This window comes from Sitodiplosis mosellana, unplaced genomic scaffold (genome assembly GCF_009176505.1).
Source record: "Sitodiplosis mosellana isolate CC-2019 unplaced genomic scaffold, AAFC_SMos_1.0 Smas_scaffold_1, whole genome shotgun sequence".
NCBI lineage: Eukaryota > Metazoa > Arthropoda > Insecta > Diptera > Cecidomyiidae > Sitodiplosis > Sitodiplosis mosellana.
This window is the reverse complement of record NW_022595244.1, coordinates 13,759,966-13,778,051: the sequence shown is the minus strand read 5'-3', so window position 1 is coordinate 13,778,051 and position 18,086 is coordinate 13,759,966. Positions and strand designations below refer to the sequence as shown.

Genomic DNA, 18,086 nt, shown 5'->3' with positions numbered 1-18,086 from the left:
CTATAAATGAATCAAACAACAACAAAAGCTCAGAAATGACGTTGAATTTGATGTTTCAATGGTTCACATGACGAACCAAAAGATCAACTTGATCTTTTTTTTTTAATAACAAATCAATATGTTTAACTATCGACCAAAAAAAATAATTATTCTATTTCTGTCATTTTTAGAGAAGCTATATCAAAATACGGATAATGAACAAATTGATTCTTTTGATTCACTCTTTCATAATTTGAAACTTAGCATAATAAACAGACTTATTGGACATGGCACATGACTGAAGTTCGGAAAATATAGGCAAATTTTGCATGAAAAAAAGAAATTTCATGGCAATTCGGACTTAACTAGCATTTCCAATGATCTTCAGGGGTTTTTGAAATATTCTTTCATAATTTTTATTTGGATTCAAATTCAAGATTTGAACAAAACAATTCTGTTTAAAAAAAAAGGTTTTTATGTTCTGCATTTGCGCGTTCCGAGTTTTTCGTTTCAATTTTTTTCATCTAGCGGAAGAAGAAGGAAATATTTTGATGTGATAGGAAAGATGATCTACGATCGTTCAATTTATTAACAAAAAAAAAAACCATTTTTTGTGTGTACAGAAAAAACCAAAACCAGAAATATTATCTCAACACGAAATTTTCTTTCTTTCCTTTTCTCTTCTGTGTGTACGCTTGATTTTTTATGGTATAGTTCAACTGGCGATGGAGCTCACACTTCCGAGAGGCAATAACCGAGTAATTTCTATGTTCCGATTTTTTTTCCAATTCTTGAAATTGCAAAATGATTAAACTACAAAACAGACCATACGCAAGCATATCTTACTTTCAAACAAAACAAAACGAACAAAACAAAACGAAAATAAAAAACGATTTTCGGTTCGACCACATGCAAAAAAGGCAATAACATCAATTATCTATTAATTTTTGTTAAATTGTTTCTTCTGTTTCTGTTTCCATTCGAACAAAACTTCATTGTTTTTCGGTTTTGTCTTCACTGTGTTTGAAATTTTTGTTCAACAATGAATTAATCAAGACAATAATTCGATTACACCGTGCAACACATGTTTCTGCACATGAGAAATTCCGATTGCTTGTTTTAGAGGACCAAAAACCAAGCACTTTTGCATCATTAGTTTGTTCGAAACCACGTCTAGATTTTTTTTATCGACAATATAAGACAAATTTCAGGTCAAAATGAGCAAATCACAAACATAAGCATCGATTTGACAGGTAAAGGCAAATGATTTCTACCTTTTCTGCCTTTGAACAACTAGTATGATCCTTTACAAACATTTTGGGTACTTACATGACCAAATCGAGTGATGTTTTCACATATTTCTGGCCGCATATTTGGTTGGTTCGAATTCAACTCTGAAAGAATCGACTTTTGGCCAAAAATCCTTAAATATAGGCTTTTTAGGGATAGTATCTTAGCGCAAAGTTATTTTTTCTCGAAAATATGGGGAGTCTACCCAGACCAAATCTCTCAAAATTGACTTTTCGAGGTACCTTCTGAACAAAAGTTACGTTTTTAATGCATTTTGCTATGAAAATATCATTTTTTGTTCGGGAGGTACCCCAAAAATCATTTATAAGAGATTCTGTGTGGGAAGATTCCCAATATTTCTCGAAAAAATTAATTTTTTACTAAGAAACTCATCCAAATAGTGTATTTTTGGGGTACCTCCCGAACAAAAAATGTTATTTTCATAGCAAAATGCATGAAAAACGTAACTTTTGTTCGGGAGGTACCTCGAAAAGTCAATTTTGAGAGTTTTTGTCTGGGTAGACTTCCCATATTTTCGAGAAAAAATAACTTTGCGCCAAGAGACCATCCCTGAAAAGCCTATACTTAAGGATTTTTGGCCAAAAGTCGATTCTTTCAGAGTCGAATTCGAACCAACCAAATATGCGGCCAGAAATATGTGAAAACATCACTCGATTTGGTCATGTAAGTATCCAAAATGTTTGTAAAGGATCATACTAGATGTTGAAAGGCAGAAAATTTAGAAATTATTTGCTTTTACCTGTCAAACCGAAGCTCATGTTTGTGATTTGCTCATTTTGGCCTGAAATTTGTCTTATATGTGTCGATAAAAAAAAGTCTAGACGTGGTTTTGAACAAACTAATGATGCAAAAGTGCTTGGTTTTTGGTCCTCTAAAACAAGCAATCGGAATTTCTCATGTGCAGAAGAAAAAGTTGAAATTTGTTACACGGTGTTATAATTGCTCACACTGTTTTTTTTGTTTTTTTTTTCAATTCATTTCAAAACTATCTGTTCGTTTAGAGACAAATATGGAATCGTCAATGTTTTTGATATATTCTAATCGTTTCACATTTCTTTGGTAAATATTTTTCTTCAAATTGTTTTCATTTCGTCTTCATTTATTTGGATAATCACCGGGAAAAACGCTCTGCCAGACGGCTGTGCGATGAAGTGTTTGAATTTTATATTTTGGGCATTTGGTCAAACATGTTGGAAATTGTACTATTGCACTAACTCAACAGATAAAGCATTTTTGACTAAATGATCCTTCTCTGTTTATACTTGTGTTTGTTTTTGTTTCTTGTTCACACTCCTTCCCCGCCCCCAAAATCAAAAAAACCAAATTCCTCTCCCTGGTTCGACTGATTGGTTCGTTTTGGTGTTTGATTATTATTATGACACAATAATAAATGACAAATTCGACGACAACAATTTTTTTTTCTCTTTTAATTTTATGAATTGGCTCCTGATTGTAACCATCTCTTTTTTCTCTTTCTCACACTTTCACATACACACACACACACAATCTCTCTCAAATCAAAAATTGGAACGATACTCTTGTTAAACAAAGAAAAGTAAATCTCATTCAAAACCAACTACAACAACAAACAGTTAATCATTTACCGTTTTTTCTTTTTCGATTCCCGATTCTTTTTCATTCCCACAATTTAATCGCAAATCAATTCGTACTTATCTTATTCTATATTTGACTTGTTCATTTCATGCATAGGTTATTTTTTTTTCTTTGAATGTGTGGTGCAACAGTTAACGGCTAACGATTTTGTCTGTTTTCGTTCGTTCGTTCGTTCTTCTTTATTGTTTTCTCTCATTTTTTCATCCATAAAAAAAATAGAGAAATAAGTTGTTTCGTTTTATGATTACGCGTCTCGCTCGCTCTATCTCTCTAATTTATGTGTGTCAACTAGATGATGATCGATGAATGTGAATTTCCGTTTTTCATTACACATTTTTCTTTACCATTCGATTTTACGAATTCAGTTGATTTGGTTTTATTTTCTCTGTCGGTTTGGAAGTTTGTTTTTCATCAATAAAAATTGTGTATTTGAAAATTAATGTTCTATTTGTTCGTTTCGTCAAACAAAAAAAAACAAAAACAATTCATTTAGCGACCCCCTATAGTAAGGTACATTGGAAATGGGCTTAATCAACTTTTTTGTCCAGTTTGATTATTTTTTTTTCTGTTTTGAACAATTCGACAATCTAGGTTGCTTGACGACTCTTTTTTTTTCTGCAGGTTTAATGTCGATGTTCTGGCCAAATGCACCTCAACTGCACTGCCAATATCGACTGATAGATGTTAGTGTTTTTTATTTGGGAAATAAGGTGTAGAAACCTTTGAACAATTGACAACAACATGGGTGTGTGTTTAAAATATGGCTCAAGAACACGTTTTTGAGACAAGAAAATAAAAGACTAGAACAGTAGAGAATTTTTTCTTGTGAATTTTGGTAAAAATAATGAACAAACTGTGATATAAACATGAATTAATTGCACTATATTTTTGGCTGCAGTTCTCGTTTCCCTCCCAAATTTGTTTCCGCACTTGGTTTAAGCCCATTAGAAAATTTAAGCTGGAAATTTTGTTTTGAACCTTCCCACATCAAATACAAAAAACAATCAAATTTAAAAAAAAATCAGAATCATATTCGTATTTTGATTGGACCTTACTATGGGAGATTTCTTTTATTCCATTTTATTGTGTTATTCAAAGAGAGACCAACATTCTGAAAATAATTGGCTGGACTCATTCAACAAATTGCACTTACTGACATAGATGATCTCTTGGCATGCCTTGACGGTTTTGTTTATTTGCTGACAAAACACTTTTTTACCAATTTGGTTGCAAACTGCATGCAATATCCTCCACGCACTGTAATCAGATTGCAATAGCTTAATAGACTCTAAGCACCAGATCTTATAGATTAGAATGGAATGCTGCGCATGCTCACAACACTTGAGTACTTTTTTCTTCATTTCTTTTTTAAAAATAGCAAATCGTAATTTTTTTTTCTTTTGAAACAAAGCGAATATATTTGTAATTTGAGTAAAAAAAAAATCAATGGAAAACAAAAGAGAATTACATTTGTATTTGCAATAATTCCGATTCAATTTTAAATGTGATCAAATAATTTGATTTCAATTTATAAAATTTAACTATGGTATTTAATTTGTTCATAGCCAAGCACAATCCAACGGATGGGGTCGCTCCCTGTCGGCGCAGGAATCGCTCCAGAAAACGCACTCGATGCTTTGCTAGATGAATTGCAAACATTCTCAAAACCATCGGTCGGAATCAATGAGGTGAGTAGTCAAAAGGTTCGCAATAATTGTTTTTTTTTTCGTACTAACTCGTGTTGGTTTTTATTTACATTCCAGCCACGACCCGATGATTCCACATCGACCGATGACAGCTCCCAAAATCAACCAATAAACAACACAGTGACAACACAAATATCACAAGCAACCATTTATTCAAGCAACGAACTAGCACCGCCAAACAATAATACATCCAGTTTACGTCGATTACATTCATATCCCAGTGGTTCTGATACGGATACGAGTCCACCGCAGCAAAAACTTCGTTCGATACCCGGCAAACCGCCCGTTCCCGAACGCAATGCCGAGCTCATTTCAAAGGTGATCAACAAACGTGCACCACCACCGCCACCACCACGAACAAGCAGCTCACGCAGCCCATTAGCTAGTCCGACTAGTCCATGTGTTGCAAATAATATGGCAATCGCCAGTGATAACGAGCAAAACAACGGCAATGGCAACAACAACGACGGTGGAAATTCAAGTGGTAACGAATCATCAAATTCACAAGAGCGCCAAGCCGCTTTAGAAGTTCGCCATCAAGAATTATTAAAAAAGCAAAAGCAATTGCAGGAACAGTATGCCCGATTGCAGCAGATCAGCAAAAGCGGACCGGTGCCAAGCAATGATCCATTGAAAAAGACGGGCAGCGAATCTAATTTGCCACAAAAGATGGGATTACAGATGGCTGTCAGCGGTTCAATGAAGAATCTCAACGTTGACGTCACCATCGCCGAGGCACAGAAGAACGACAAAAATCAACAAACAGCCCATACAACCACAACCAAACAAGTTTATGAAACCGACATCCTATAGCGCCAAACGAAACAATGGAACGAAACTGAAATCGATCATTTTTAAAAAGAACAACAAAGAAATCGCTTCAAAATCGTTTCATTTTTTTTTTCAAACCAACAAACAAAAATTATAGTCAACAATGCGGATGTACACCGCTTAAAAATTTTTGACCCATTTTAAATTATTTTCCAAATTTTTGTATAATCGTGATAATTTTTATGACAAAAAAGAGGAAAAAAGAAGCCAATTTCGATGCATGTTACGTAAATTGGAATTAAGTCATTTATTAGCATAAAATCCCTTTGCCAAAAAAAAAAACCAAAAACGAATCTTTATGAAACATTTATGCGATTTTTTTTGTCTCGAAATCTACCTAACATCACAATCACTGTCCTACTTATATCAAATATTAACACATCATTGCAAGTGAATGTAACCACGTAGTGCCAATTCAATCTAAGATATTTACTCACACTCACACACACACACTTGATAGACAAAGCGCTGAAGCGAAGCATCTGGCATTATTCATAACAATCCCATTTAATGTATGCTGATTAACATTTTGCGATAGCCTTTTTCATTGGTTCAACATTGGCCAGTTTAGCTGACGATAGGACGTTCAATCGATTAAAATCATTTACTGTCGAAACTTTGAAATCGGATTTATATTCCATCGAAACAACTCATTTTCTCAAGAAAGATGGACGAGTGATTCACAGCTGCAAGTTCATAGAAATGGTCGAAGCAAATGCTATAAACTATCGCTAATCACTTGTTGTCATAAACTGAATCGACGTGCACTCTGCACACACACACACACATAATACAATTAACAGGATGCAAATGTGACTGAGAATTAAACACCAAACCACTTTTAGCCAATTTTTATCCGCAGAAATTCGAATCTACTGAAAATATTAATCAATGATCCAAATTCCATAGAACAAATGAAGCTTAGCCAAATAAGTCAACAGAATAGTGGGACAGATTTAGAACAATTCATAATAACATGTATGAGAGGTAAAATGCAAACAAAAACATAAAGCATCATAAATCATAGTTCATAATTGAATACGATATTGACATTGCTATGCTATTTTATTGTAGAGATATAAATAATTTAGTGTAGTTTATGGTTAAATCCTTATCTTTATACTAAATGGCTAAACAAAAACACACGTAATTTAACACAACCGAACCGATGTCACTGGGTTTTTTTTTCGACTACACCGACAATGTTTTCTGCCAAATATTTAAACACAGAAAACGAACATTTTTAACTTTCTTATGATGTCATTATCCCGTCGGCTACCCTCACCATAATACATGCATTAAACGAAATCATGAAATTGCGCATTCAGCAACATAGCAACGATTTATTATTATGTCCGTAATCAAACATTGAATTGAACATTCGATGTAATTGTAAACATGTTCATTTGACTGCGTTTGGCCTGCTCAAATAAATATACAAAACGATTTCCAATCGAAAATCGATAATCGTAATCGATATTCTTCTTGCTGTAAGAAAAGTGTGCAATAGACATCTTTCTTGTATATGTGTCATCCCAACGTGAGTAACACATTGTCCTTGTTGTACTGTAATTCGTAATACATTTAATACTCAAATTGCACACAAACATACACGTGAAATCGATTTTCTAACACAATTCGCCCCCCCCCCCGCCATCAAGAAGACAATTGTTTTTAAAAACTGCATGAAAATTGTGCTCGCATCACTTTTATTTGTGAAACATATAACCCAACGTTCAAATTTATTTGGGTATTACGTTATAAAACAAATCTATACGTTAAAATGTTGAATTAATTTTGTTGTAAATAGTAATAGTTTTGATTTTACCGTGATCTATTTTCACTCAAAATACACCGAAGCACGATCAAAATCGGATCTTCGAATTTCGATGACAAGTGACATTTCAATCAATTTTCTATCTATGAAAATTCATTTCAACTGAATTTTTGTAATAACTTATGGCTAGCATTTACTTATTTCGGTTGAAATAAAGAAAAAAAAATATTTTTAATTTTGAAGTCAAATGTGAAAAATAAACGTACGCAAAATTAATTTAAATGAAGTTATCAAAGTAAAATAAACGCATTTAAGAACATTCATTTCCCATGAACATGTTGCATTTGTAACAATATACCAACACCGTACAGTAAGAATTGAAGTCTTGTGAAATTATAAAATTAAAATCTTCTTGGAAAAAAAATTGTAAACATGAATCGGTTTTATTGAGAGAAATATGGTTTGAAATGGAACGAAAGAAATTCTCAAGCAAATTTCAATTCATCCATTAATCGTCAATTTTTTTCTCGGCAAACGATGGAATCATCACGAATTCACTGACAAAACTGTTTCCAACTTGTAAAACGAGGCAGAAGGATTTAAATTTGAGTCAAATTCAAGTCAGTTCAATTGTATCAGAAAAATTGAAAATAAAATATGGAACCATGATGAAATCTACACGCATTTTTATTACATTATACTTTGCATAAAGATTTTTATGGCCTTTTTAAAACCAAATTTATAAGACAAAATTCGAACTTGCCTCTAAGCATCTGCAATGCTTGATGAAGAGTGCTGATGTTGAAAAAGAAAGGTTAGTTTTGAAATAATTACAAGACAATATATTCAACGTAGATGTTAGTTAGTCCTATTGTTTTTAGACATTCCTCTTTAAATTGAGAGAAAATTTGCCAAAAAAATGCTCAAATTTGGTCGACAATGGTGTGCGCCATCTAACGGATTTCATATGCGAAGTGTCGAACAATTGTCGGAGCTTGTACTTTACGAAAATTTTAAACTGAATCAATTTAGTTTGACTATAGCTTCGTGAGTGAACAACGTGGTTATCGAATTCCTAATATGGAATTATTTTTATTGAACGTAGAGTTGTTGTTTGTTTTAAACGCCGATATTCTTTGAAAAATGAATATAAACTCATTCATCTACATTTCTGATTATTTTCTAATCAATTGGTTTATATGCACACGAAAACATTTATTTAGAACTTTGAAAGTTGAACATTTGGTGTCAATTCAAATATCGGAGACCGTTTGCGCCGCGGGAAAAAGGTGGTTCACCATTGGTTTGTAAGTAGTAGTCTCCAAATGTGCTAAAATAATAAAATAAATACTTGAAACTACGAGTAGTTGAGAGTTTTTGTTCTTCTTCGATTTACCTGGTAGAACAGTCAATTCCCATGTTCACAACATTTGATGTATTTGTATCGCCAACTTTGAAACGTGACCAGCTTTTTGCCGACACTGCCTGAAATGTTGTTCCTTTCGATGTTGCAACGCTCTCTGCAAAGTATTTAACTGATCTCTGATGACTGCATAAATCTAAAAATAGATAAATTAGCATTGAGCCAGGTGACTTAATTGAGATTGTGTAATTATTATCGTTATTTTAATTCGTTCAACCATTAACGCTGAGAGGGATCCCGAGTCGAAAAGGGCAACCTGGCTGTAGAGTTGTTCCGCCGTTGGGCCAAAAGTCAATGGTTCCCGTTGCGATTGGTTGGCCGTACAGTCCGGCATCCGTATGAATGATATCTACATATTCGGCATCTGAATGGCTTAGATGATTCAATAAGAGAGCTGGGAAAAATGGTGGATTGGCACTATCAAGGCCGGTTACTCTGGAAACAAATATTATTTTCAGTCGCTGCAAAAATCTACGATTCGCGCATTTTGAACCTTTTTAATTTTTGTGATTGATTTGACTTCGATATGATTTTCCGTCCCATAACTCCTGCGAGCTGTGCACCAAGCGAATGTGCCACCACATGGAATTTCTCACTGTCCAATCCTTTTTTGAATGTGCTGAGCACGACCGTTGATAGAATGTTCCCAAGCTTAAATGATATAATTGTACGACCGATAAGGAAAAAAAGTCAAACCGAAACTTTGATCGAAATCACAGCACTTGATACCGTTATGGAATTTGGTACAGCATTTATGAAGTAGTCGCCGTATGCTGCCTCGGCCCAATCGAGAACGATTAAATTGTGCTCGTTGCGTGTATGATATGCATTGACAATTAGGCGTACGCTGTCGCTTTCGGGTGACTCAAGATAGCCATGTATGTATAGAACTGTCGTTTTGTTCGCATCGTATTTTTCATGCTGAAGAATCTCATCAAGCGCGTTGTAGTTGTAGATGCGACGATCGAAATAAGTGGGCCCATAAAAAAAAATAAAATTTTGTTTGGTCAGAAAGCAATCTCGTAGCGCAATGGCCAACAAAACAAACCGCAACTTCAATTGAATAACACAAACAAAATGACTGCTTTATTACAACAATTAAGATTCTAAGATAAAATTGGTTTTTGCACGGTTTTTACCCAGTACAAGTGGAAACAGACGAATGACCAACATTTTCGGCCAAACAGTCATTTGACGTTCAACAAAATAGTTGGAATAACTAAATAGAAATAATTGTCCAAAATCAAGTTTTTATTGTTGTCTTGAATAAGTTTTAGCGGGGACTGACGACTGTCGAGTTTTCCATTCATTTTGTTTGTTCATTTGTTGAGGTGCATGTTTTATTCGTACTGAGATCATTGTTTTGTATCTGAGATTATTATTTCTCTCTCTCTCTCTCTCTCTCTCTCTCTCTCTCTCTCTCTCTCTCTCTTTCTCTCTATCCGATTGATTAAGGAATAATTTCGAGAAAAAGTTTGAATGCAAATAATTTGAATTGTTTGCGGAAAGCACGAAGTAAACGGCTTACTCGATTGGGCATATATATACATGAAAGGGAAGGAAGGTCATTAATGATATACAATACCCATTTTTGATATTACACTTGATATTTTTATGAATTCCAAATGTTTATGCGAATTTTTCTTTTTATCTCTGCTCATTTTGTTATTGTTTCAAATCTCTAGGTCATCACACGATAATTTTCCTCTGTGGATTCTCAACTATATCGGTCGTTTTATTTGCTGTCATGGACCAATGAATGCTCATTTAATTCATATATAAATTGGCTAAAATTCGGTGTTCATTTAACTAGATCAAAGACACTTGTGAAACAAAACAACAACGTCTGCCGTCACAAATTGATGCGATTGAATATAAAAAAAATATTTTTAATGGCAACTCATCAACAATAAGTGTTTGTGTGCGTGATGCCGGCACAAGACGATAATTGGAATTTATTAGAATACAATTGAAATAATCAGACAGTAGTATGTATGATGCAGTCAATTTCCCGAACATGGAATTCTCTCACTTGAACATTTTGATTTATCGAAATTCCAAAGGGAAAGACAGTGATCACAAATCAATTTTGTGCTTAAGTCACGATGACCTTTGCAATTGCTCGAATGATGAAACCACTTAAATGCAATAAAAAACTACATTCATTTCCTTTTAAATATATGTATTAAACTTTTATTAACAATATGAAAAAAGTAACAGATCACTTATGATCAAATGTAAATTGTGTGTATAAAACGAACTAAGAGTTGTTGATTTTTCTGTTCTATCAAAAAAAAAAACAAGAGAGAAAATGTACTTGTAAATCAATAAAAAGAGTAACATGACGATTTGTTTGTTTTGTTGTTGTTTTTTTTGTGATCGATGTGATTATATAAATTAGTGAACTCAAATCATTCTGTACATGAATATGTAAGCATTTCCAATCAATTCCAATTGCCGTTCATTACGTTTGTGAAAAGTTAATATCATTCCCATGCGTACGATGATATGAAGTTATCAGCAGCAAAAGAGACGGTCTTGTTGCATTTCGTTAAAAGGCTATCATTTGGTTCGAATCGTTTTTTGTCCCATAAACAAGGCATTTGGATCGTATTTGGCTTTTTCGTAGCGCAGTCCATCGATACCCTTTGAAAATGGTATCAAGCCATTTGTTTGTAAATAGTAGTCACCACGTGCGCTGAAATTGAATTGAAATTGAAATTAAAAATGAGCAAATTTTTGTGTGAATTGCGAATTTCAATTAGGTGTACGTGGTTTTTTTTTACCTTGGCGGACAATCAATGCCCATATTTACAATGCTGGATTCGTCAATGCGGCCTTTTTTGAAATCGTCCCAGTTCTTTGCATTGGCGGCATGGAAAGCGGATTTCTCGGGTGAAGCCACACTTTCCGCCCAGAACCACCATGATCGCCGATGACTACATAAATCTGTGACGAAGACGAAAACAACAATGTCATTCATTAAATGATCTCATCGGGCCCAAGTTTCAAATGAATACACTGTGAGTGTTAATTTATTAATCTACAGATCTTTCATCTCAACCTGGCAATCAACATTTTTTTTTAGTAGAATTAGCTTGGTATGAAGAAGTAGACGAATGGAGGTACTTTGGAGAAGTATAGTTGAAATGAAATGGTTGATAGAATTTCTGTAGATTAATAAAATTTCACTCACTGTACATAGCTGCCTTACCCTGATCGGACAGTGTCAAAAGCATTCCACGTCTCGGGCAACCCGGTTGAAGCGTTTTTCCACTATTTGGCCAGAAATCGACGTGCCCAGTAGCAATGGGTATGCCATATAACCATGCTAGAAAATTCGGAGAAAATCGTAAGAGTATTGACTGGAAACAATGTTTTGAACTATGACATGCGATGCCTACCGTCCGTATGAATGATATCCACGAATTTTGCATCATTTTTATTCACAGCCGGTGTGCCTAGCGATGGGTAAAATGTTGGGAATGCTGGATCAAGCGCTGATATACGAGCTATTTGTGTCTCGCCTCGTGACTTTTTCGTGACACTACGTCCGATAACGCCTGACATCTGTCCTCCAAGCGAATGACCCACGATATTAAAATTGTCTACATTTAAACCTTCATCAAACCAATCCAATATTACTTCAGCCATCTTTGGACCTAACTACAATGTTTCAAAGAAAACAGATGAGTTCACATTAGTTTCCATTTAGAATCAATGGCAATCTGGTTGATCAATTTCCCGCTCACAAACCTGCTTAATATTTGGCACTGCATCAACGAAAAAGTTGCCATCGGCCAACTCTGACCAGTCCAACACTAGACAATTGTAATCATCACGTGTTAAGTACGCATCGACTATCACATGTATGCTTTGGTGTGATGGTGCCTCAACATAACCATGAATATACAAAACGGTCTTTTTATTGTGATCAAATTTTGGGTCCGTTATTATATTATGAGATTCATGCATTGGATATGAGGTGTGCTCGTCAAAAGTTTTACTGTGAAAATATAGAAGGACACGAAGAAATTAAAGAAAATTCATGTGGAGAAAAGAAAACTTATTTTCGGTTCGACTTATTTATCTCAATCGAGATCATTGACTTACCCATGAAAAAACATGATGTTTACTTTATCCGTATGAGCCCGAGCCGAACGAATACCAAGCCATAGTCCTGAAATGATCACGCAAACGAAATTTAAAAATATATATATCGATGAATTCGAGACGATTGAATGAACGATCGATCGATCGATCGAACGAAAAAAAATAAATTGTAGTTCACAATTAAATCTGTTCTTGAAATTAATTATTTAATCAGAACACACATAAACACACTCATAATTTAATGGGACCTATTCAGTTTTATTTTTTTTTCTGTAATTATCGCGACAGCGGCGCTGTTTGCTACTTGTTTGAAAAGAATACAAAAGCTAGAGTCAATACAACCAGTGGTTAGATTTGTCATTACGTTCGCGAAGAGCGTGAACGAAAATCGAAGAAAAAACGCCGCCAGAATTGAGATTTAGAATTGAAATTACTTGTTTTGAATTGAAGGGCAAATTGCACCGACTGTCAGGGTCTTATCTCACCGTCATTACATTATTTATCAGACTTTTTATTTTTCGTGAACAAAAAAGAGTCAAGTTTCATTGCAGATCTCTTTCGAAGGAATCTCCATAGGCGCAGTAGTAAATCAATTAACGTTGAGTTTCATAATTTTTCCCATAATTTTGCAATCGAAATCGTTTTTGTTTTGTTTTTGTTTTTTCAGCGACGATGAGCATAAAGACTGCATTCTTTTTGCACGGTCGCTTCATTCAACGCAATAAGGTCGACGGTCAGAAGCATTTAATGTACACGTAAGTCGTTGCAGCAAAGAAGCGAATATGAATACAAACGAAATCACCTGACACACAAGTGGAAAAGTGGTTTAGAATGAACTCGAATGCAATGGAACTCGAATATTCTCTTGGATATCATGCATATACACGGAGTAACGTTCACTTGTGGCGATTTCAATACTGTTCGTGCGATTATGATATACATATGCGTTTATTTGAATTTATATCCGGAGAGAAGTCTCGCAACCCAGCCAATTTATTATGGTGGAAGTTGTAACAGGTGGCCGCTTGAGAATGTTTATGAAACACTCGCAATACACACCAAAACCATCAAATGAAAATAATTATCGATTTTTTTGTTGTTGTTTGTGCTTCATTGCATAACTTTACGGTGTATTTTTTTTTCTCTTCTATTTAATTCATGCTAAGTTCTCTTGAAGTGGTTTTCATTAGTCGTTTCCACTTTTTTCTTGCTGCTACCACTGCGTTGAACTATGTATGTTTTTGGTTAATGTTTGCATTGATATTTCAACTTCACATTAAATCCATAAAATGCGGTTTATTGTGAGTGTCATTTGATTTTTTTTTAGGTAAGTAGGCTATCCGCTTCATATTACAAATTCTAATTGAAAATAGTATCAACATTTTGAAAGGAAAAAAAACACTGATTCATCAATCAGCGAGACCACTGGCTTTTTTCGTTGTTGTTGTTGTTGTGAATACTTTTTTTTGATCATCTCAGCAAGGCACTTTACTCAATTATTTGAATGTCTCATTTTCTTGTTCGATTTGTTTGCGTATATTTTAGGCTTGTTGACTTTTCATTAAATTAATATCACGCTTTCAAGTCAAGTCGGATAGGAAGATGAATGTAAATCATAATGTCGTTAAGGTTATACAAAAGGCGCACTTCACAAAGAATTTTTCTTTAGAAACGCTTATCGGGTTGTTGCTGGTTATCGTATGTTAGTGAGTTTCGTCATATCGCTCTTTTTTTTTGGTTCAAGTGGTCCATTGCTTTTCGGCGGAATATGTTAATTCGATTTGTGTTATGTGTGCAAGATAAGAGAAAGTGGTAAAACGCTACTCACGTCGCTTATTTTTCACTGACTTCAGCATTTTTGACTAATTTTTTTATTTCTCTGTCTCTTGCTCGCCTCTACTCAACTCTGATCGCTTTATCTCTTTTATTTATCGATGATTTCGATAATTGTTGTGTACTCAACGATGTGCGTCCTCTTCAAGATTTTGACATAAGTTGTGACCGAATTTTTTTTTAATGTTCAGCGCGAATTTCCACTCAGAAAATTATTACAAAACACACCGACACGTGTGACTTTTCAGACTTCACTGATGCACCTTCCACTGATTTTGTGTACAGTTTTTTTTTTCTTCTGCTGTTAACACTCGATACAAAAGCCTCCGAGAAGTGGTTCATGTGATGTAATTCTGTATGGAGAAAATAAACCAGAAAGAAAAGAGAAAATCAGTACAAGGTAAGGACAAATTTAAGTTCAATTCATCGCCGACGCTGTTTTGCATTGTTATTTAAAAATGTTTGGTGATTTTTGATACGAAAAAAAAAAACAAAATGAAATGAAATTTCTATTGCCACTAATTCACAGCTCAAAGGGGAAGTGTTCAATAACAATAGAAACCAATTGCCGAAACTGCAAATAACTAGTTAATCCAGTTGGATTTGAAAAAAAAAAGATTCAGAAAATTACATCAAAAATTATGCACGAAAAAATCAATGCAGCAGCAATCGCGCGCTCGGTCAACACACAACGTAGTATTTTGTCTCTCGAGCGAGAGTGTCATTCACTCGATTGATGGTGTAGAACTGATCGAATTCGTAACGAACCAAGTGTTTTCAACACCGAAAAAGAGACACAAAAATCACACTCAAACTCGACCGCACAACAATACACACAATCGTTGGATCGGTTGCTGTGCATTATTTAGTATGTGGCTCCAGTGCTTAACGTCATATGTGAATGTGTGTATGGATATATGTATAGTAAACAATATACTGCTGACTTTCGATTGTACCATTGAAATCGCGTGTATGGCATGAGCGCGCGCGCTCTTTCGCTTCATAAAGCACTTCATCGTGAATCGCATGTTTGTTCCGTTCATAGTGTATATTATGCAAAGTGCTGCTGCTTGATGTACATATATGAGAAATATAAATAAAAAACAACGACGTCTAGAGCCGCAAAAATATATGGAAAAATGGAAGAAAAAATCGAAATAGAAACAACAACAGCTTCGCTACGAATTAAATACAAGTTGAACTGAATTTTGTGTTTTTTCCACTCGTTACACTATACTGTTCTGTACTGTTTTCTTTCCCTGTCTACTTAACGCATTCTCGGTTCTTTCCATGTACATATACTATAAGTTGTATACTTTTTTTTCTCTTCCAGTCGTTGTTCTTGGTTGTGGCTTTTTGTTGCCACTGTTATTGTTATTGTTATTATTGCCGTCGTCGTCGTTGTCGTGGTCGTGGTCGCAAAGTAATTTACTTCGTAAACAACACACCGCTGAAATTGAGTTGTTGCTACTAGCCACACTGTGTGTTACCTGTGTGTTTTTTGAACTGATTTAATGGAACCGAGTAATTGCCATGGTTTATTTGCGCACACAAACTATGATACATTTTCAAATCGTCATGCAGTTTCAGTGGTTTTTTGCTTTGAATCATTCCAGTATTGTTCCCAAACTAAAAATATTCTCCATTGCAATGATTCTTGAAATTCAAGTATAACGAAACAAAACAATTCAAATCAAGAGAGTCAAAACAATTAAGTCGCTGACCACAGCGAAATAAGAACAATTAAAACAATTGCAATGAAAGTCATGCACCGTTGGCTGTTGTTGGATTATCAATCAAAGAGCATCATTTTGAAATTCTATTCTCACATCGATTTCGGCTATTATAGCCATACTTACATATTTGGGTAAGTCAATGTCACCTGGCCTGAGAACCGACTTGTTCGTTATTTGGTTACGAAAACTTTCCATTTGGATAATACTTTTATGGTCACCAATTTGAAGAGTTGTTTATTCTTCCGCAGATTGACTTGAAAACCGATTCTATTCTCAATATAGTTCCACATTGAATGTGATAAAACCACTTCCGTAGCTGCGTGGGATCTTGCGATAAAACCATTGAGACAACGTAATTAGAATATCAAATCAAAATGAGTGAATACATGAATCGGTCTTTAGCTCTTCAAATTTTCAATCTGGAATAATAAAAATGCCAAAAACACACCGATTTGGATGTTTAGACCAAAAATGGACGGTACAACAATCGATGGATACGTACACGGAAGGCAGAATCAGCCAATGAGTAATAAGTGGAATCTCCATTTGACGCAAGCACTTTTGGATATTGTTGTTTGATATCATGGAAAATCATCATTTAGAGATTAGCATGAAAACAAAACGTGTGCATCATACAAAAATTTTTTATCTCTCTCACCTAATATCAACAACGTTGTAAACACAAAAAAAATGGCTCCATCACTGTTCAAAATAGTCTCCGACTTTTTTTTTAATCGCTCGGTCATTTTGCTTCACAAACACGTCATCTTAGCGCCGCGCTTCTGCTCGATAAACAACGATCAACGTTTTAAATCAACGTGTGAACTGTTTGTTGCTTGTTTCATTTTCTGGTAATGCGCAAAGTAATGCGATGCTCAACATTCGATATTGCCGTCGTGCTTGGACTTTACTCGCGATTTGTTGCGTAAACAAGTGTAATGACAAAACGTTCGATGCATGAAGATGACGAAGATAACTGAAAAAGAACTGGCTCTGAATACGAATATACCGGGCAGGAAAAAAAGGCGAGAAGGAAGCATTGTAGTGCAGATTATGGACTCGGGTTAGTGATGAATGATTTATCGAATTGTTGTGCGACTCAGACTATACGGCCAACCGATTAAATATCAGTATTTCTTTTATCATTGTTTTCGATAAATAATGTCATATCAGCACAACGACCGTCTCACGCTCGTTAGTACTCGGATCGTTTTTCAAAAGAGAACGCACGTGAATTCCAATGGAATCAGGTTCCGATTCGCAGTGTCATCAGTGATGACTGACACAAAATTCCTCACTTACCGTATGTTTAGCGATTTTTTTGCGGAAACTCATTCAAGAATTATTTCACAATAGAGCCACTGGCTGGTCTGTTCCACTGAATTCACATTATAGTTTATGACGTAATAAAAAGAAATCTTCAAACAAAAATCACTCGCGTCGATGAATTAAAAAAGGTAGTCGCATAATTTAAAAATTTCGATAAAAGAAAAAGATAAAAACTCAAAAATAAAATCACAATGGTTGCAACAAGTTCTCACAATGCGTGCAATCGAACAACTAACTTATAAATCGATTTATTTTGTGGAAAGAAAAACGAAATATATTAGAATTTGTTCATTGAAAGTCAACACGATACACGTTGTATCATTGTATCAAATGCGCATAGCTGTCAAGTTTCTTCTACAACCACCAATGTGTTTGCATCATTCATTCACGCACACCATGACATGCGGTGATGCTATTTGGATACATAATTTCAA

At 34.7% G+C, this 18,086-nt stretch overlaps 3 protein-coding genes across 58 annotated transcripts in view; 1 reads left to right on the top strand and 2 right to left on the bottom strand.

Annotated features, from left to right (window-relative positions):
- LOC129579985 (uncharacterized) overlaps positions 1 to 7,892 on the top strand; it is a 63,459-nt gene extending 55,567 nt beyond the window's left edge. For 31 of the 43 annotated variants that reach the window (XM_055470197.1, XM_055470249.1, XM_055470217.1 and 28 more), the window contains 2 exons: positions 4,470 to 4,592; positions 4,668 to 7,892. In XM_055470197.1, the coding sequence (XP_055326172.1) occupies positions 4,470 to 4,592; positions 4,668 to 5,423 (879 nt within the window). In that variant the 3' untranslated portion in view covers positions 5,424 to 7,892. The remainder of the gene's footprint in view (positions 1 to 4,469; positions 4,593 to 4,667) is intronic. The other 12 variants (XM_055470403.1, XM_055470456.1, XM_055470410.1 and 9 more) reach the window with 1 other exon arrangement.
- On the bottom strand, positions 7,886 to 9,832 carry LOC129580312 (phospholipase A1-like). The gene is made up of 6 exons (XM_055470623.1): positions 9,788 to 9,832; positions 9,371 to 9,694; positions 9,135 to 9,292; positions 8,859 to 9,076; positions 8,615 to 8,777; positions 7,886 to 8,548 (listed from the first exon to the last, which is right to left on the bottom strand). The coding sequence occupies exons 1-6, from the start codon at positions 9,830 to 9,832 to the stop codon at positions 8,467 to 8,469; spliced, it is 990 nt and encodes a 329-aa protein (XP_055326598.1). The 3' UTR covers positions 7,886 to 8,466.
- Positions 9,833 to 10,806: 974 nt separating this feature from the next.
- LOC129580265 (lipoprotein lipase-like) lies at positions 10,807 to 18,010 on the bottom strand. 14 transcript variants are annotated; one of them, XM_055470524.1, is made up of 11 exons: positions 17,626 to 17,980; positions 16,982 to 17,299; positions 16,772 to 16,881; positions 16,447 to 16,650; positions 14,583 to 14,940; positions 12,755 to 12,821; positions 12,398 to 12,647; positions 12,046 to 12,307; positions 11,856 to 11,972; positions 11,428 to 11,590; positions 10,807 to 11,339 (listed from the first exon to the last, which is right to left on the bottom strand). In XM_055470524.1, exons 5-11 carry the CDS (start codon positions 14,608 to 14,610, stop codon positions 11,204 to 11,206), a joined length of 1,023 nt encoding a protein of 340 aa, XP_055326499.1. In that variant the 5' UTR covers positions 14,611 to 14,940; positions 16,447 to 16,650; positions 16,772 to 16,881; positions 16,982 to 17,299; positions 17,626 to 17,980; the 3' UTR covers positions 10,807 to 11,203. The 14 variants fall into 14 exon arrangements, with proteins under 14 accessions (XP_055326499.1, XP_055326500.1, XP_055326494.1 ...); XM_055470525.1 differs by having other exon boundaries at positions 16,447 to 16,639; XM_055470519.1 differs by having other exon boundaries at positions 16,447 to 16,742; positions 16,826 to 16,881.
- Positions 18,011 to 18,086: the final 76 nt, after the last annotated feature.

Coding starts and splice junctions, on each gene's coding strand:
- LOC129580312 (XM_055470623.1), bottom strand. CDS start 9,832: ATGACTGTTTGGCCGAAAATGTTGGTCATTCGTCTGTTTCCACTT. Junction 9,695..9,787: donor TCATTCGTCTGTTTCCACTT/GTACTGGGTAAA, acceptor ATTCAATTGAAG/TTGCGGTTTGTTTTGTTGGC. Junction 8,549..8,614: donor GGAATTGACTGTTCTACCAG/GTAAATCGAAGA, acceptor TTATTATTTTAG/CACATTTGGAGACTACTACT.
- LOC129580265 (XM_055470516.1), bottom strand. CDS start 14,610: ATGCTGAAGTCAGTGAAAAATAAGCGAC. Junction 12,648..12,754: donor AACATCATGTTTTTTCATGG/GTAAGTCAATGA, acceptor ATATTTTCACAG/TAAAACTTTTGACGAGCACA. Junction 11,591..11,837: donor GGGTAAGGCAGCTATGTACA/GTGAGTGAAATT, acceptor TCTTCGTCACAG/ATTTATGTAGTCATCGGCGA.